This window comes from Mandrillus leucophaeus, unplaced genomic scaffold, assembly GCF_000951045.1.
Source record: "Mandrillus leucophaeus isolate KB7577 unplaced genomic scaffold, Mleu.le_1.0 Scaffold643, whole genome shotgun sequence".
Classification (NCBI taxonomy): Eukaryota; Metazoa; Chordata; class Mammalia; order Primates; family Cercopithecidae; genus Mandrillus; species Mandrillus leucophaeus.
In genome coordinates, this window is record NW_012106953.1 from 108,820 (window position 1) to 127,588 (window position 18,769).

Here is an 18,769-nt window from a genome sequence, read left to right on the forward strand (position 1 = left end):
CTGCAGAACTGTGAGCCAATTAAATCTTTTTTCTTTATAAATTACCCCGTTTCAAGTATATAGCAATGCAAGACTAGCCTAATATAATTGTGATAGTAATGTAAACATTAAATATTACTCTAGTCAAAATTTCAATTTATCTATAATAGTAGTATAAAGGAGCAGTAAGTATATGTGACACAGGGAGTATGAAAATCAACATGATATCTAAAATTGAAAAACATAAAAAGCAGCAATATAAGGATTTGGTATTAAAAGTGTTTGGCTCTGGGGTACAATGGAGACAGAGGAGGTCTCCTGTATTTGGTTGCAAGCCTGGTAGAACGATTTAATACTATAAAACAATGCACATTCAACTTTCATAAAATTAACACCACAACGTAATCCATTTTTAAAGGACTGCAAAACCAAAACCAAGACAAAAGCAACCTTATGCTCCAAATAAAACCCTGAATTTTTCTACTTGCTCTTCAAATTAAAATTTGCTGAATTTGATTTCATCTGCAAAGTTAGTTATTAGTTTATTAGTTTTGTGAATACAAAAGAGCTTGGAAACTACAATTTGCTTAATGATAGTAATAATTTACAACGTGAAAGTTGGGATTCATCAGCATTTACTTATTCAATCATGTTGCGTGTGTGTAGCAGGGAGTGGGATGCGACAGGCACAAGGCTGCGTGAAACCAGCAACCGTGCCTTGTACTCACCTGCACACCGGTTCCACTTCTAACTTTTCTGTTCTGGGCAGTGATCTATTCTGTCGGCTTTGGGACCAGACTTCTGAGTCCACATTCCAACGGTGCCGCTTCCTCGCTATGAGGCCTCATGCAGTTTCCTTCGCTTTTTCTGAATCTCAGATTCTGTATCTGGGAATAGTAAAGCCTCTCTTGCCGAGCTCGTGTGAGAAATTAACGAGAAATTAATGGAAAGTCCTTTGCTTAGGTCAATGATAATAATAACCCCAGCCCCATAACTTCAGCGCCCTCTTTGGCGCGCGAGATACCTAGGGCCTCGGAAGGCGGGCCAGGGGCGGGGAGAATCGGCGGTCACTATGGCAACCCGAGACGCCTCGCGTGCCTGGCGGCCTGCGACTGAGCTGAGAAAAAAACAGTGCCCGGGGCTCTCAGAAGACAGCTGCGGCATGACAGGCGAGGAGGCAGTAGTGGTGACCGCAATGGTGGCGCCTGAGGCGTGTCGCGAAGAGGAGCAGCCTCCGCCGCCGGCAGGGCTGGGGTGCGAGGCGCGAGAGGAGCCCGGCCGCGGCCGCGTAGAGCACGGCCAGCAGTGTGAGTTCAGCTCCCGCTGCGGACGCTACCGGGAGGAGGGGCGTGGAGAACGAGTGACTGGGCAGCTGGGGGAAACCGCAGTGGACCTGGCTGAGAAGGTTTGGGGCAGGGGAGGTGGAGCTGCTGCTTTTGACAGAGCCAGAGATGATGGCACTGTGGCAGAAAGCATCGGTTCATCTTTCCAAGCCCTCCTTCCCAATAGCCTGCCTGAACCCAGGGTCTGGACATCAGCTCCGATTTAATCGGTAGTTGCATTCTTCTGAAAGGAATTACACACACACACACACACACACACACACACATACACACACATTTATATGTATACCATTTTATACATGCATTTGTATATGTATATGTATGTGTATGTATGCATGCGTATACACCCTTAGAAACACGCAGCTCATTTTGCCAGTTATTTCATTTTACAGATGAGGAAATTGAGATCTAGACCAGAGGAAAGAAAGTGACTTGCCACAGTCAGTCAGTGCAGGTGAAATACTTAAATCACTTTTAACTTCCATCTCTTGGACTCTCAGTCTACAACTACCCAATCCTTTTAGAATCTCATAATTATGGGTCACATTTTAACGCACTGTTCTTTGCTCTCTGCCCTGCCAAACACACAATATTCAAATAGGTAAAGACAGTTCTGGCCCACAGCCACAGTGGAAGTGGCTGTAATTTGGGTCCTAGCCAGGTTGTTACTCACCCATACTGTTTCATGAATTAACAGATATTTCACAGCCTCTTGCACCCCAGGTCTTCAGTAGGTGCTAAGGAATGATGGTGAGAATAATAGACCAGAGGAACAGAGTAGTTTCCAGCCCTTCTGCAGCGCCTCCTTGATTGTCTTTCTGGAGAGCAGACTGGGGTTCTCCACGGTTCCTCTGCGCTGGCGGGCCCCAGGAGAGAGGGTTGGGCCGAAGCACCTCCTTTGGTGGACCACACACTCTCCTCCCCAGAGACCTCATCAAGGAGTTACAGAACCACTGCCTCCTGGTGAAAGGGGCCTCTTCCCTGGGCATCAGCTCCAGTATGACTATGAAACGTCATTCCTTGTGTTATTATCAGCAGCATGCAGAGGCCTTGCTTAGATATATTTAATAAATTCAGTATATTTGGGTAATGGAGATTACCCACATAAACTCAGTATATTTGGGTAATGGAGATCCTTTACTCCTACTTAAAATTATTATGATTATTATGATTTTTAGACAGCTCTGTTGCCAGGCTGGAGTGCAGTGGCATGATCTGGGCTCACTGCAACTCCACCTCCTGGGTTCAAGCAATTCTCATGCATCAGCCTCCTGAGTAGCTGAGATTACAGGCACACACCACCATGTCCGGCTAATTTTTTCTCATTTTTAGTAGAGACAGGGTATCGCTAAGTTGGCCAGGCTGGTCTTCAACTCCTGGCCTTGAGTGATCCACTCGCCTCAGCCTCCCAAATTGCTGGGATTACAGGCATGAGCCACCGTGCCCGGCCTCCTACTTCAAATTCTATCAGGAAACTTCCCCATTAAAGATGCTAGTATCTAAGTTTCTTTAGTCCTGTGGCTCTAGGAGTAAAAGGTGGGATTAACATTCACTCATCAATTTAACATATATTGAGTCTTTACTACATGCCAGGCATTGGACAAGTTTCAGGGAAAGGACTAATGTCTTAAGGTAGATGTCCAAACTTTCACAAGCTCACAAAGTTGGAGTGGGAAAATGAAAGAGTTCCTGCCTCAGCCTCCATCAGAACCTCCTTTTAGGGGCTCAGCCTAAGTAGAGACAGGCTGTTCGCACAAGCACAAAGTACTCAGTCAATTTTCAAATGTCTCTAATTATTGGAAAAGTCTTCAGTCTCTCTACAGCTTCTACTCCCTAATCACAGGACTGCTCTCAAACACGAAGTGTGGTTGTTTCCCAGGTAAACATCCTTGAATTATATAAAGGCGGCTATTTGAGCACCAACCAAATCTTTCATAGACTTAATGTCACCTTTATTTTATTTAATTTTTGCTTTTTTTTTTTTTTTGGAGATGGAGCCTCACTCTGTCGCCCAGGCTGGAGTGCAGTGGCACAATCTTGGCTCACTGCAACTTCCCCCTCCCGGGTTCAAGCAATTCTTTTGCCTCCCAGGTAGCTGGGACCACAGGCACGCACCATCACACCTGGCTAATTGTTGTATTTTTAATAGAGATAGGGTTTCACCATGTTTGCCAGGCTGGTCTTGGACTCCTGACCTCAAGTGATCCGCCCACCTCAGCCTCCCAAAATTCAGGGATTACAAGCGTGAGTCACCGTGCCTGGCCAATGTCACCTTTAAGATCACTTGTAGTGCTCTAACCTGGCTGGCTGGCCACTTCTTCCAACAATCTCCAATGTATCAAATCACTGAAACCTGTATTCTAGGTATGAACTGATTAGTAGAGTGCAGTTGATCTATAACTATGGGTTGTAATAAACTATAAACAATTTTTAATAACCCTAGGAGCTTGGGAGACTCAGGTAAGTGTGGCTTCTCATTTTCATGATTTTAGTTTTATGACTTAAGGAAGCTACTTGCTCAACTATAAAACAGGAATAATTATACTTGCCCATAGGTCATTGTGAGAAAGGGAAATAGTAATATATGTAAGATGCAATTGTTATTAGCTCTCAGCAAAAAAACAAACAACAACAACAACAAAGAATCCCAAAAACCTGGAATAATATTGTTTCAAAAGAAATTCTGGAATAACATTGTTCTTAGTTATCCTTCTCAGTGATCACAGCTCCTCATGTCTATATAAACAAGACATCTATCGACCAGTCCACTCAAAATGCTGGTAAAGATCAACATCAAACTGCTATGTTAGAGTTTGTAGAATTTTCTTTCTCTCTTTCCCTTTCTTCCTTTTTTCTTTTTTTTATTTTCTTTCCCTTCCTTTTCTTTCCCTTTCTCCTTTTCTTTCCTTTTTCCTTTCCTCTTTTCTTTCTCCTTTCCTTTCTCCTTTCCTTTCCCCTTTCCTTTCCTTTCTTTTCTCCTTTCTCCTTTCTTTCCCTTTTTCCTTTCCTCTCCTCTCCCTTCCTTCCTAGCCAAGTTTGTGAAAACTTTTTCTGCCTGAAAGTTCTCTCTCCTCTCCCCTCCCTTTCTCTCCCCTCCTTTCCTTTCTTCTCCTGAGCAGGAGATATTTGTTCGTACTAGCTCCTTAGTACTCTCCCAATTACCACAATTCTTCAAATCACCTTTAGTGATTTCTTCTGTACATTTTCCTAGCAGCAGGACTGAAATTTATCAGGAGACCTGAACTGACAGCAGGTGATCTTTTCCTTTCTGTTGTTCTGTTATAGGCTTAGTTTTCTTCCTAGCCAAGTTTGTGAACCCTTTTTCTGCTTGAAGATCATGATTTAACAGATTAAACCAAAGTTAGGCTTCAGTAATGCTGTTCCCATATTTTATTCATATGACTTCCAGCTTTGGGGAAACAAGAATGAGACCCTGAAAGTATGTAATTCTAACTTTTTCATGTCTGAGGGTGTGTCTGGATCTTCATGACTGGGAATGACCTGGGATCACTGCCGGAAGCAGCAGGTCTCTCGCCCCATTTGTGCCAGTCTGCATCCCTGTCAAATTGACTCACTTGTGTTGTTTATTGATTAGTCTGGAAAAGATGAGATACCTGCCCATATACATGGGAGTTTAAAATCAAATCATAAACAACTAAAGTTTAGGTTTTCAATGGTTCCTTGAATTGAGCTTTTGGGTACTGAGATTAGAACTACCGGTTCACTGACATTCACAGTGACTGTATAACTGCATTGACAGACATGCACACAGAATAGTCTTTAGTTAGAGCTCTAATTTAACAGTGCTTAGTTCTAACTGGACACACATTTGTTGAGCATTTATTATTACATCAAGCTCTATTCTAAGACTCTGATGAACTGAAGAGGCAACATCCCTGCCCTTATGGGGTCTGTGATCTGGTAAAGAAGATAGATATTAAATGAATAGCTACACAAATAATTGTATGTAAAGAAATGAAGCTGTATCCAAAATGCAGTAAGTAAAATGAAAAATAAAGTAGGGTGCCATGATAGAAAGTCCTTTCCAGATTGTGGCGTAAGGGAAAGTTTCCCTAAAGAACTGATGTTTAAGGCAAGACCTAAAATTTGAGTAGAAGTTATATAGGCAAAACCAGGAGAAAGGCAGCTCAGGTAGCAAAAACAGCATGTGCAAAGGTAGGAATGAACGGAAGGGCCATGTGGCTGGAGCTCAGAGAGCAAGAGAGAGAGGCTGACAGGAGAGACTGCGGATATGAGTAGGCCCAGTAACACAGAGCTCTTCTGTTTCTCTGGAGTTCTGACATCTGGACTGAGCAGAAGAAATGTAGCTACGGTGTTTAGAACAAACAATTCAGTCCTTGACTGTAGTAGTCATGTCCTATAGGTCCAGATATAGTGGCCAGGGAAAAGTCCTATGTCCATAAGTGGTTCACTACTACAATTCAGTTTCACTCGTTTAAAATGACGATTTAAAAATGCTGAGATTTTGTTCTCTCTTCTGTACCTGGATTGTAAGCTCCATACACACATCTGTCTTATTCATTGTTCTGTCTTCAGCCCCTAGCCAAATGCTTGTCACAGAGTAGGTCTTTAATAAGAGTTCATTGAATAAATGAGTGCAAGTTTTCTTGAAGCTAATGAGAAAACTTTATATATTTCTTCCTAACACCTAAAAGAGGTACCTGAAACTTACCCTACAAGTTCAGGAATTACATGAAAACGTGAAGTCCCAAAAGAACCTAAAGTTCCCATGGAAGAGATCTTTCCAAGATAGAGCCTTCAGGGCAAATTGTCTGATATTTGTATGGAATAACATGTCTTCTTTTTAAAAAATTGTTATCATGTAGATATAATGGCTAGAAGATTGGGCAGAATTTATATTAAGTAATTGATTTTGTTAATGCCTTTATAGGGAAGAAATTTTTATATTGTGAGCCACATAAGAGAATTAAGGAAGTACTGGAAGAAGAACTTTATATTAAGAGAGATGAATGCCACATTAAAAATCCAGCTGCAGGTAATCTCAGTGACAAATGAAGTATATTTGTGAAATGAATATGAAATTGCTTATTTGATGACAGAGTATTTTATTATAAAACCATACTATTGAAGTAAAAATAGGTTTTTGGGAAGTTCTTGAACTAGTTTATAATTAATTTGCTTATATCCAAATAAACTTTCATATCTAAAAAAAAAATAGGCTGGGTGTGGTGGCTCACGCCTGTAATCCCAGCACTTTGGGAGGCCGAGGTGGGTGGATCACGAGGTCAGGAGATCGAGACTGTCCTAGCTAAAACGGTGAAACCCCATCTCTACTAACAATACAAAAAATTAGCCAGGCGTCGTGGTGGTGCCTGTAGTCCCAGCTACTCAGGAGGCTGACACAGGAGAATGGCGTAAACCTGGAGGTGGAGCTTGCAGTAAGCCAAGATCGTGCCACTGCACTCCAGCCTGGGCGACAGAGCGAGACTCCATATCAAACAAACAAACAAAAAAAGAGGTAGATATCAATATGTACTTTCCTGTCCCACTTTCTTGGTGGAGTTATTTCTATTTAATGACATGTACAATGTTTTCCAAGTGCCTGAAAAACACAATAATATCTTTAATCTTTATCAATATAGGTATGACAAGTAACAGTGGTTTCCAAACTTTAGATTTGCATCAGAATTACCTGGGAGCTCGTTAAAAGCAGATTGCTGGGCGCCACCCCTGGCATATCTGGCTCAGTAGGTCTGCAGTGAGGCCCAAGAATTTGGATTTCTACAAAATTACCAGATGATATTGATGCTGCTGGTCCAGTACCTGACTTTGCAAATCACTGACTTAGCAGAACCTAATCATCCAAGGATTTCATCCCATAAAGGATCTGAGCACTGATAGCTCTTATTGATCGTTCATGTGTGAAAGAGATGCTCTAGGAGCCCCAGAATCCCAGATGTTAGTTTGAAACTGCTGACACCCTTCTTATTCATGGTTCCTTCTCAACGATTACTAGATGTATATTTCATGCTATCCCAATCATCAGATTTTTATTGTGACACTCTTGGGTATCAGCAGTTGCTAGAAGAAATAACAAAACTATTGTATTGCATAGACTCCTTCATTAAGAGACCTTGACATTCTTTATGGAGAATTGTTGGTCAACCTGCGAGTGAGGTCCCAATTCACTAAGGATTCCTAAGAGATAGGCTGCAGGACCAGAAGTCCATCATTTCAGATTACATGATGTATGTTGTCCCCACTGTACTTTTTTTTTTTTTTTTTTGGAACAGAGTCTCGCTCTGTCACCCAGGCTGGAGTACAGTGGCACAATCTCTGCTCACTGCAACCTCCACCTCCTGGATTCAAGCGATTCTTCTGCCTCATTCTCCTGAGTAGCTGGGATTACAGGCACACAGCACCACGCCCAGCTAATTTTTGTAGTTTTAGTAGAGATGGGGTTTCACCATGTTGGTCAGGTTGGTCTTGAACTCCTGACCTAGTGATCCGCCCGCCGTGGCCTCCCAATGTGCTGGGATTACAGGTGTGAGCCACCGCGTCCGACCCCACTTTACATTTCTAAAGCAGACATAGAAACTCCTTTGGGTCTTCTCGTATGACCCATTCTTATAAAAGGAGAGACCAATAAAACGGTGCAATTTGCTCCCACAATATCTTCAAGGAAAGTTTTAAAGTCTATTTTGAATTAAACGAATGGATGCGGCATGACCTACTAGATTTCAGCTGGGAAGCCCTGCCTACGTGTACTATTTTCCTGGTGTTTAACATTTTTTTCTAAGTCTATACTGTTATATTTTGGATTTATCTTCATTGTTTTAAAAATCTATATAAAAGCTAGTTTATACACTAGCTGTATGTTGTATTATTCTTATTGGATACATTAGATTGTGAGACAGTCTGAGTGAATAGGATGTATCATTTGGTTTATAAAAATTCATTTTCCTAAGCAATCTTTTCAAATATCCTTTATATAAAATGAAGACTGTCTGGCTGCTTTTTAAAATAACATCCACTAGAGGTGGCACAGAGGTACTATTTTAGCCTAGAAAAATCTTTCAATGCTGAGAATAGATTCTATAACTTTGGGTTTTTAAATGATATACTTGTGGGAAATCCTGCTCTTTTTAAAATATATGTCATGGCTAGAAGCCACATACCATTGGCCAGAACAGGGAATTAGCATCTAGCGAGGGTGCCACACTCTTCCAGCCTAGCCTCAGAGCCTAGAGGCCAGTCATTGAACCTTTGCTTCTAGTTCAGTTTGCAGTGACCCCTCCTTTATATATCTGATGACAGCCCTGGCTTCTTTTCCTGGAAGACACATCTTGTTACATACATGCAGAATTTTGCATAAGACTTTTAGAGAATTGTGTGGTTCCTATAGCTACTATTTTAAAATATAAGTACATGTTAACCATTTTCTCCATCCCTTTACTTCTCCTTTGCTACTTCACCTATTCTAATTAAGCGTTTGCTCCCATGGGTCCAGGGAAACTGTTCTTTCCCAGGATTGCAAATAGCCTTCCTTTTGAAGGTCAAATCCAATGATCCCTCCAACATACTCAACCTCTCTGTAACGTCTGATGTAGTTGTTTTCTCCTTCCCTCTAAAAACACTTTCTTAGCTTGGCCTGTAGGTCACAATGCTCCATTTTCCTGGTTTTGCTCCTACCTCTTTAGCTATTCTTTCTCCATCTTCTTTGCTGGCTCTCCCTCCTCCTAGCCTGTATAATTTAGAGGGCTCAGTCACAGGCTCTTTTCTCTACCTACCCTCACACCTTGGGAGATCTAGCCCTATTGGGCTAATGACTCCAGCAGTTTTTATTTCTACCCCATACTTTTCCCTTTAAATCCCAAAACCTACTTGATTCTCCACTTGGATGTCGAATAGGCCTCTCAACCTTAAGATGTCCAGAACAGAACTCTTATTCTCTACCCCCAGGCTTTTAAAAACCCATAGGTCTTTCCCATATCATGAGATGGTACCACCAAACACCTAGAAGTTAGTTCCTCAAACTCCATATCCAGTCTATCAGCCAATTCTGTTGAATTCAGTATATATCCTAAATCCCCCACCAGCACGGTTGCCAAGCCCCTGTCACCTTTTGCAGGCCTGGCAATAGCATCCTATAACAGCCTCTACTACTGCCCCTGCTACTGTTAATTCTCTGCACTGAAACCAGAGGGATCTTTTACAAACATAAATCGTTACATGTCACCTCCATGCTTAAAGCTGTCTGATGGCTTTTTATTATTCTGAGACTAGATTTCATGCTTCTACGGCCAGCTCACCTCTCTGATCTCATCTCCTATACTTTCCCACTCCACTTTAACCACACAGGCTTTCTTGACATTTCGGAACATGCCAAACCCATTTTTACCCCTTGGGACATTTAAATGTCACCCAGACATTCAGATGTCTTCCTCTCTCTTCATTCAGGCTTCAACTGCATATGCCGTCTTCTCAGAGAGGCCTTTCCGCTCCAGCAGGTCAAAATAGAAACTGTCCTCCAAGTCACCTTCTAATCCCTTATACTGCTTTCTTCTTTCTCCTGTTTTCTATTGCTACCTGAAATTTTATGCAGACAGTCCCCAACTTATCGCGGTTCAACTTAATGATTTTTCAATGTGATGGTGTGAAAGTTGCTTTTTTCCTGGGCTAGTGATATGCCGTATGACACTCGTTTGCAATGCTGGGCAGTGGTCATGAGCCGCAGCTTCTAGTTAGCCATTCTAATGTAAGTGTTCTGAGCATGTTTAAGGTAGGCTAGGCCAAGCTATGATGTTTGGTAGGTTAAGTGTATGAAATATATTTTCTACTTAGAATTTTTTTTCAACTTATGATAGGTTTTTCAGGATGTAACTCCATTGTAAGTCGAGGAGCATCCATCTTTCTTTATATACTTCTTTTTTGGCTATCTGTCCCACTAGAACACAAGCTATCTGAGGATAGGGGCTTAATTTTGCTTACCCCAAATCCTCACAAAGCTATATGATATTGATATTCTGATCCCCATCTTAGGATGAGTAAACTGAGATTTTGAGAGGTTTTTAACTTGCCCAAGGTTATGCATTAAGTAGCAGAACCAGATCCAAATTCAGATCTGACTCCCAATCCCATTGACTTTCTACTCACTATGGTGTCTCTGGTGACACATTATGGCTAAATGCAGTGGATACTGTTCTGCCTCTAGGTGGCTTGAGCTTTCTGCAACATTTGACATAGTTGATGGCTCTCTCCTTCAGCCTTGTTCCTTTCTCAAATTCCATGATACTGTCCTGATTCTCCCTCTACTTCTTTCTCACCCTCTGTTAAGCACTCTTTTTATTCACTCCATTCTCCAAATCTTGATGTTTATCAGAATGTTTCCGACAGTCTTATAATCTTGTTCCATTAGGTTTCCTGGGATTTTCTCAGACTTTCCACTATGGCCTCTCTAGGATGCCTCTGAAATGTGTCCCTGCAGGTAAACTTCTTTTCCTGGATGTCCCATAAGTCATAAGATAACTCAGGCCCAACATGACCAAAACAAAACTCACACCTCTGGGACGGTCACGGTGGCTAATGCCTGTAATCCCAGCACTTTGGGAGGCTGAGACGGGCAGATCACGAGATCAGGAGATCGGGACCATCCTAGCTAACACGGTGAAACCCTGTCTCTACTAAACATACAAAAAAAAATTAGCCGGGTGCAGCGGTGGGCGCCTGTAGTGCCAGCTACTCGGGAGGCTGAGGCAGGAGAATGGCGTGAACCCGGAAGCTTGCTATAAGCCGGGCTCCGCCACTGCACTGCAGCCTGGGAGACAGAGTGAGACTCTGTCTCAAAACAAACAAACAAACAAAAACACACAAAAAACTCACACCTCTCCCCGACTTGCTGCTTCCCTTATATCACCCATCCCAATGAATAGCATGGCCTAAGGTCCAAATGCAAAACCACAGAGCCATCCCCTATCTCCACACCAGACCACCATGTTCCACATCTAATTAGACTGTGAGAGGTACCTTAGTTTGGCTCAAGATCCCAAAATGCTGACCCGTATGCCAGGTTCACCTTGCAGACATATTTATTTGCCCTGCAGTATATTTTTTAAATATCTGAACCAGTTGTCAATATTTTAAAATAGAAATTTTATATACAAACTAGATGTCTAGATTTTCTTGAGTGGTGATGGAGCAGGGAGGGTAAAGGATGATTTGACAACACCAAGGCACCATTTGCATCAGGCAACAGTGGCTGGGGTTGGGTTACAATGCCCCATGCTGACCTGCCCACTCCACTGTTCAGCATCCTACACCAAGTTCCCTACTCCAGTAGGAAACATCACAAGTTATGTATGTTCACGTGCCCACTGCAGGTTTTTTCTTCTCATTGTAGAAATAGAAAAAATTGTTTCTCTTGTATGATGCCTTCATCAAAAGTAGTAAAAAAGGGAAAGACTGGGAGAACCAATTATTTCTTACCCCTGGCCAGCTTTACTTATATTACTGGCCTGGCCTCTTCCTATGTATATTTGAATTTGTGACTTTGGATAAACACTACATACTATTTTGCAGATATTCCCAAGCCTGTCTAAATTCTAGAGACCCCAACATATATGCATGGATCTCAGCATATTTGTAGCTATGTATGAATTAGCTGGGTTTGTTTGAATTTTAAGACAATCAACTCCATATACTCTCACAACAAAGTAATTGATTGTTGAAGGTGGGACTTCAGTAAGAGTCCAGACTGGATTTTCCTTAACCATAGATAAAATACTGCAATACTGGGCTATGTAGCAAAACATAGGTGAACTTATTGAAGAGTCTGTTAAGAGCGCGATCTGTCCTGGAGGTAAACAACTTAAATCATAGCATGTTTTATTTTTGAATGAGTTGACAGTGACAATTATGGAAGTACCCAGAAGTCGTGTGGTTATTTCTGTGCTTTTTCTCTTCTCCTTTGGTTGAATGAAATTGGTAAAAAAAAAATCAAAAGGTTCAGAAGTTGAGTTTTATGGATGTTGAACAGAATGAACATTTTATTTCTTTGGGGATACCATTGGTTGCACAGCTAGTGAGACTCAGGAGAAAGAGTTGTTCAGACTGGGGCTCTTATCTGAATGAGCTGTCCTACTTGTTCTTGTGGTCATATTGTGACTACAGCTAATAAGGGCTGTGAAGACACTGAAATGGACAAGGTGTCTCATGTGGTTGTTACTTTGCACTCTATACTTGGGTCTAGGGAATGCCATTAGTGACAATAGAAACAATGGGCTGACAGGCCTCTTGTCCTCCCTTCTGTGGACTTTTGATTCCTTGTAGGCTCTTGATGCAGCGATACATGGGCTGAGTTAGAAGCACTGGATGCCAGGGTGAGAGTTAGGGATGTCTTTTTATATGATGATGTTGATGTTGGGAATTATGGTGATAATAATAGTGATAATGGTTATCATTTGCAGAGTTTCTTCTGCACATGATACATTTTTTTGCAAATAATCTCTTTTAATTCTTGCAATAACCAGTGAGATATATGCTCTTTTAATTCACATTTTGAAGAACTTGAAGCTGAGGCTCAGGGGGTGACTTGTCCAATCACTGATACCTGGATGCAGATTTGTCAGAAGCTAATGTTCTTGCTCTTAGTCATTGGGTTCTTCCATCTCTCTTTAAAACATAAGATTATGCCTTCGGAGAGGAACAGAGATTTGAAATTGATTTAGTAGCAAATAGTGTTCTATTCAGTTAAAAAAAGAGAAATGTTGCTAGTTTTCTCTAAGTTCAGTTTCAGTTTAGCCTCCAGGTTCAAATTTGAGGTAAAACGGGTTTCAGAGGCTTTCCACATTCCTATCAGATAAGGACAAAGAACCTGGGTCTACTTGAAAAGGTTAACCTCATACTGAAAAAAAAAAAAAAAAGGAGTGTAATTTTCTCATCAGATCTTTTAATCAGATAAAATGGAATTTGGGCAACTTATAGAACTTTCTGGATAAGGAAGAATTTAGCTAATGTCCATCATTCATATATTCTCAGTGATTTCCTGAAGATTTTCCTTTCCTTACAACTTTTCAAAAACAAAAATGTAGAATTGGCTGAGTGCAGTGGCTCATGCCTGTAATCCCAACACTTTGGGAGGCCAAGGTGGGCTGATCACATGAGGTCAGGAGTTCGAAACCAGCCCAGGCAACATGGTGAAACCTTGTCTCTACTAAAAATACAAAAATTAGCCAGGCCTGGTAGCGTGCGCCTGTGGTCCCAGCTACTCTCCAGGCTGAGGCAGGATAATTGCTTGAACCCAGGAGGCGAATGTTGCAGTGAGCTGAGATCTCACCACTGCACTTCAGCTTGGACAACAGAGCAAGACTCTGTCTCAAGAAAAAAAAAAAGAAAGAAAGAAAGAAAAGAAAAATGTAGGCTTGTGAGACATTCATTATGGAACTAGTACATTTATTGTATTGTTTATTTTAAAACTATTTCTGCATTTCTATTCTATAAAGGACTTTGCAGAAATAAAGTGATGTATTAATTTAATGTTTGCAAGTTGCAAGGGCTTTTGTATTTTTCTGGCTAAAACCTACAAAGGTTATAGTAGTCATGAAAAATTTGATTAATAAACTTATTAATTTTCCCCTTACATAACACTTCCTTTTCCAATGAATTTCAGAAGTATATTGCCAAATACATTAATGAGTTCTACATGTGCCTTAATACATGGAAACTTAATTTTGAATCTAGTTTATTTACTACATTAAGTACAAGCTTAGAAAGTGCAAAATGTTGCCAAGCAAGTGTGGATATATTTCATTATTTCATTCAATTAAAATGTTTTCTGCACCTACAATATAGGAGGAATTTACTAGACACGAGTTATTTGTTATTTCATTCAATTAAAATGTTTTCTGCACCTACAATATAGGAGGAATTTGCTAGACACCAAAGGCATGTCGAGACAATTATAGAGCCTAGGAGTCGCCAGACATAAATTAAAAGTACTTATGTTTTTCTTTCTCTAGTCAAATCTCTGACCTTGTTTGCACAAGAGAAGTACAGATGATATGGCTCTAAACTGGCTTTTCAAGCTCCTATGTTCATTATTTACAGTCCAGAGAGAGCTGAAAGGAACTCAAATATTTTTAAGGTGTGAGCTTACGTTCCCTGTAGAACCAGACCAGGTCCTACTGGCTAAAATTTTGGGCATAAAGGCATGCTTTAGTCATTTTAAAATTCAGTATAAAAATACACCTATAAAGGTTTCTGAGTGGAAAGTGTTGGAAGCATGAGAAGGGAAGAGAGAAGAGGAATCTCTAGAGGATTCTGAGCCTCAAGAACAGATTTGATTCTTTTCTTCTAGCTTCTCCCTTTGTGCCTGCTGCCCTTTTCTTTTTCAGTTGAGAGGAGTCGACACTTGAAGTCTTTCTGGCTTTGTCTGCCTTCCTCCTTCTGGAATGCACATGCCCTGAGCTGAGGGAGTTAAGTTTCTCTTAAAAGAAGCAGCTGCCTCAGAGAGCATCCACGGTTTTTTCTAGACCCGCTTTTATCCAGTCAAATATATCACCTTCTGGAACTTCTTCACCCAAACATCACTTCACATGTATGAGGGGCTATTATTTTTTTCCCACAACCATTATCCCTGAATATAGCAAATATTTATGCATAACCATATTTTGCTTTGAGAGTTTCTAATGCATTTCTGGGCATCGGCATTTATATTTCAGCTGTTTTTCTCTATGACATTCTTGTGATTGCATGTGAAAGAGCACACTTACACTTAACTAGTACAATTCTTCCATCTAATTTGATGTGATTTGTCTGCACAGTTCTGCTTCCTGATTTTATACTGCTTTCCACGTACTGGATCTTCACAAAGTGTCAACCACAAGTCCAAATCTATTTCCTTGGTCTCCCACAGGGTATCATGCACTGGGGGTATTAAATAAATGTCATGGGCTACTAAGTTTTAGAGTTTATTATCCAGAGGCTGGGGAGCAGCCCTTTTCTTTTTTTTTTTTTTTTTTATTATTATTTTACTTTGAGTTCTAGGGTACATGTGCACACATGCAGGTTTGTTACATATGCATACATGTGCCATGTTGGTGTGCTGTGCCCGTTAACTCATTTACATTAGGTATGTCTCCTAATGCTATCCCTCTCCTCTTCCCCTACCCCTGGAAGGCCCTGGTGTTTGATGTTCCCCACCCTGTGTCCATGTGTTCTCATTGTTCAGTTCCCACATATGAGTGAGAACATACAGTGTTTGGTTTTCTGTCCTTGTGATAGTTTGCTCAGAATTATGGTTTCCAGCTTCATCCATGTCCCTATGAAGGACATGAACTCATCCTTTCTTACGGCTGCATAGTATTCCATGGTGTATATGTGCCACATTTTCTTAATCCAGTCTATCATTGATGGACATTTGGGTTGGTTCTAAGTCTTTGCTATTGTGAATAGTGCCACAATAAACATACGTGTGCTTGTGTCTTTATAGCAGCATTATTTATAATCCTTTGGGTATATGCCCAGTAATGGGGTGGCTGGGTCAAATGGTATTGCTAGTTCTAGATCCTTGAGGAATGACCACACTGTTTCATTTCTTCTAGATTTTCTAGTTTATCTGCATACAGGTGTTTATAGTATTCTCTGATGGTAGTTTGTATTTCTGTGGGATTGGTGGTGATATCCCCTTTATCATTTTTTATTACATCTATTTGATTCTTCTCTCTTTTCTTCTTTATTAGTCTTTCTAGTGGTCTATCAATTTTGTTGATCTTTCCAAAAAACCAGCTCCTGGATTCATGAATTTTTTGAAGGGTTGTTTGTGTCTCTATCTCCTTCAGTTCGGGAGCAGCCCTTTTGTATCTCTGAACAGGATAGAAGAGGAAACTGGTTTGCATGGCAGGGGAAGATTTAGGTTAGATAGAAGGTACAGCTTTAACTTTCTAAGGTCTTAAACAGAAGGAGATTGTGGAATCTTCCTTGAAGGTCTTTGAAGAAGAGAGAAACTAATCTCGACAGATAACTTCAGCTTCTCCACTCAGGAGTAAAAAAGGAGAGGCAGGTATTGACATACAGTTTGGCAAGTCAGTTCAATGACTGTACCTTCAGTCACGGAATCTTAGTCCATGCTTGGATAGTAAAAATCATTCTCCCTGTAAAAAAAAAGCTATCATTTATTGAGTACAAAGCACTTTACAGCCATCTCATCTAAATCCTACAATAATCCTTCAAGTAGATATTATCATCCCTATTTCAAAATTGAGGAAATTAAGATATAGTGGGTTACATAACTTGTTCAAAATCAAACAACTGATAGATGGTAGAACTAAGATCAAAACCCAGATCTCCTCTGAACCCAGAGACTATGCTGCTAGTAATTACTTGCTATGGAACCCTTTAGAGAGGGATCAAATATCGGTGAGGACGCCAGTGGGCAGCCTTGGATCTATGAAGAATGTTTGGCATTAATATTTGCAGCCTTAGAAATGGGAAAAACAACTTACGGCAACTCACCCAAATTCACCAACTTACTAGACTTGGGTTGCAGTTTTCTACACAGTGGACATTCACCACGTGCTTGTTTGCTGAGTCTCAAAACGTAACCAGGTGATTTTAGGATATGGAGGATAACCAACTGCCAATCTTTGCTAAACCTTATTGAAAGGCATCAGGGTCCAAGAACTGTAATTATCAATGGGTAAACATCACTTTCCAGGTATTTTGCAATGATTTTTAAAATGCAGGATCCAGTGAGTTTATTGTTGCTCTTTTTCAAGGGGAGATTAGACAGCATCTAGTTTGTGGCTTTTAGAGGATTCTTGGATCTATTGGATGAATTAACTATTGGATGAATTAATGTAGTGATTTTTGGTCCTATTATCTTTGGAAATATTTTCTCTTACTGTAGGAATTAAATCAGAATCAGATAAAGTTGACTAAATTAATTCTATTTATTAACTGTTATTTATTCCTGATCCTTCTCTGTTTTGTTATGGATATTTCTATTATCTGTTTGTTTAGGGGCAAGTTAAATGATCTAAGAGCACTGTAGAAGTTTAATTGCATAGAGAATAGTTGAATGAATGAAATGGAATAAAAGATTAAACAAATGATAAAGATTTGGGTGGTTTGATTAGTCAAACCAAATAAACCCACACCCAAATAAATAAAAAAAATCACCAATTAAAATCTTTAAAATACTGTGCTAAAAAGAGAATATGCTAATAATTATTTTCTTCCTTTAAAAAATATTGACAGTGGCCCTGGAAGGGATTTGGAGCATTAAAAGGAATCTCCCTGTGGAAGGCTTGAAGCCAGGACTGCCGAGCAGAAACAGTTTATTGCCACAAGCCAAGTACTATTCCAGGCACGGAGGACTGAGAAGTAAGACCCTGATGCCCTTGACTTCCACTGAAGCCCCTGAGGGGACTTTGTAGTTTACAGACAAGTGGTATATGCTCTGTTTAAAGATCTCAATCAGAATTCAACCTTCCTTTGACTTGTTTCTCTTGGGTTGCTTTTAATTTGGCCATATTATGTCATTATAGAACTCAAACTGTAACAATTCATCTAACCAATTTACCCCCATGGATACAACAGAAGTTCATCCTCTGGGTTACACTCATGACTTTTTTCTTTACTTTCTATCTACACAAGACTTTCTAGCACACAGTCAGCCTTTGTGAAGAGGAATCCTGCACTGTCTTTTCTTCTAGATAGAGGATCATTGTTTCCCAGTGGAAATGAGGAAAGGGAAATGAGGGAATGAAGGAAGAATATGACAGCTACTTTGCTTGGCACTCTTAGTTTCACCTTATTCCAGGAATGAGGCCACCAGACTGGGCCCAGGATACTGTTGTTCCTCAGCAGACATAAACTTTGGAACAAAATATTACTCATTCCTCACTGTCATAGCCAGTGTCTGCCAGGAACATTTGTAGCAGGATGTGGGGAAGACAGAGGTCTTCATATGGAAGCACAGTGTCCAGATAATCTAGGGTCATGCAGCTAGGTACATAAGTCCTTAAAATAGACCTACAATTGGGAGATTACCCTGGGTCAAAAGGGAGAAGTAGATAAAATTCAAGCTTGGTACTCAACCAAGATATGAATCATAATAGCAATGCTATATAGCATTGCTTAGTCTAGATTCTTAATATATACAATAATAGGCTGGCCACAGTGGCTCACACCTGTAATCCCAGTACTTTAGGAGGCCAAGATGGGCAGATTACCTGAGGTCAGGAATTCGAGATCAGCCTGGCCAACATGGTGAAAACCCATCTCTACTAAAAATACAAAAATTAGCCGGGCATGGTGGCACGCATCTGTAATCCCAGCTACTTGGGAGGCTGAGGCAGAAGAATTCCTTGAACCTGGGAGGCAAAGGTTGCAGTGAGCCAAGATCGCACCACTGCACTCCAGTCTGGGTGACAGAGTGAGATTATATATTAATTATAATATATAAT

At 40.6% G+C, this 18,769-nt stretch overlaps 1 protein-coding gene across 1 annotated transcript in view; it reads left to right on the forward strand.

Moving 5' to 3' along the window:
• Positions 1 to 1,141: 1,141 nt before the first annotated feature.
• Positions 1,142 to 18,769, forward strand: part of LOC105554442 (chromosome unknown open reading frame, human C11orf97) — a 25,285-nt gene continuing 7,657 nt past the window's right edge. The window contains exons 1-3 of the mRNA XM_012000928.1: positions 1,142 to 1,286; positions 6,235 to 6,339; positions 17,559 to 17,684. Of these exons, the coding sequence (XP_011856318.1) occupies positions 1,142 to 1,286; positions 6,235 to 6,339; positions 17,559 to 17,684 (376 nt within the window). The remainder of the gene's footprint in view (positions 1,287 to 6,234; positions 6,340 to 17,558; positions 17,685 to 18,769) is intronic.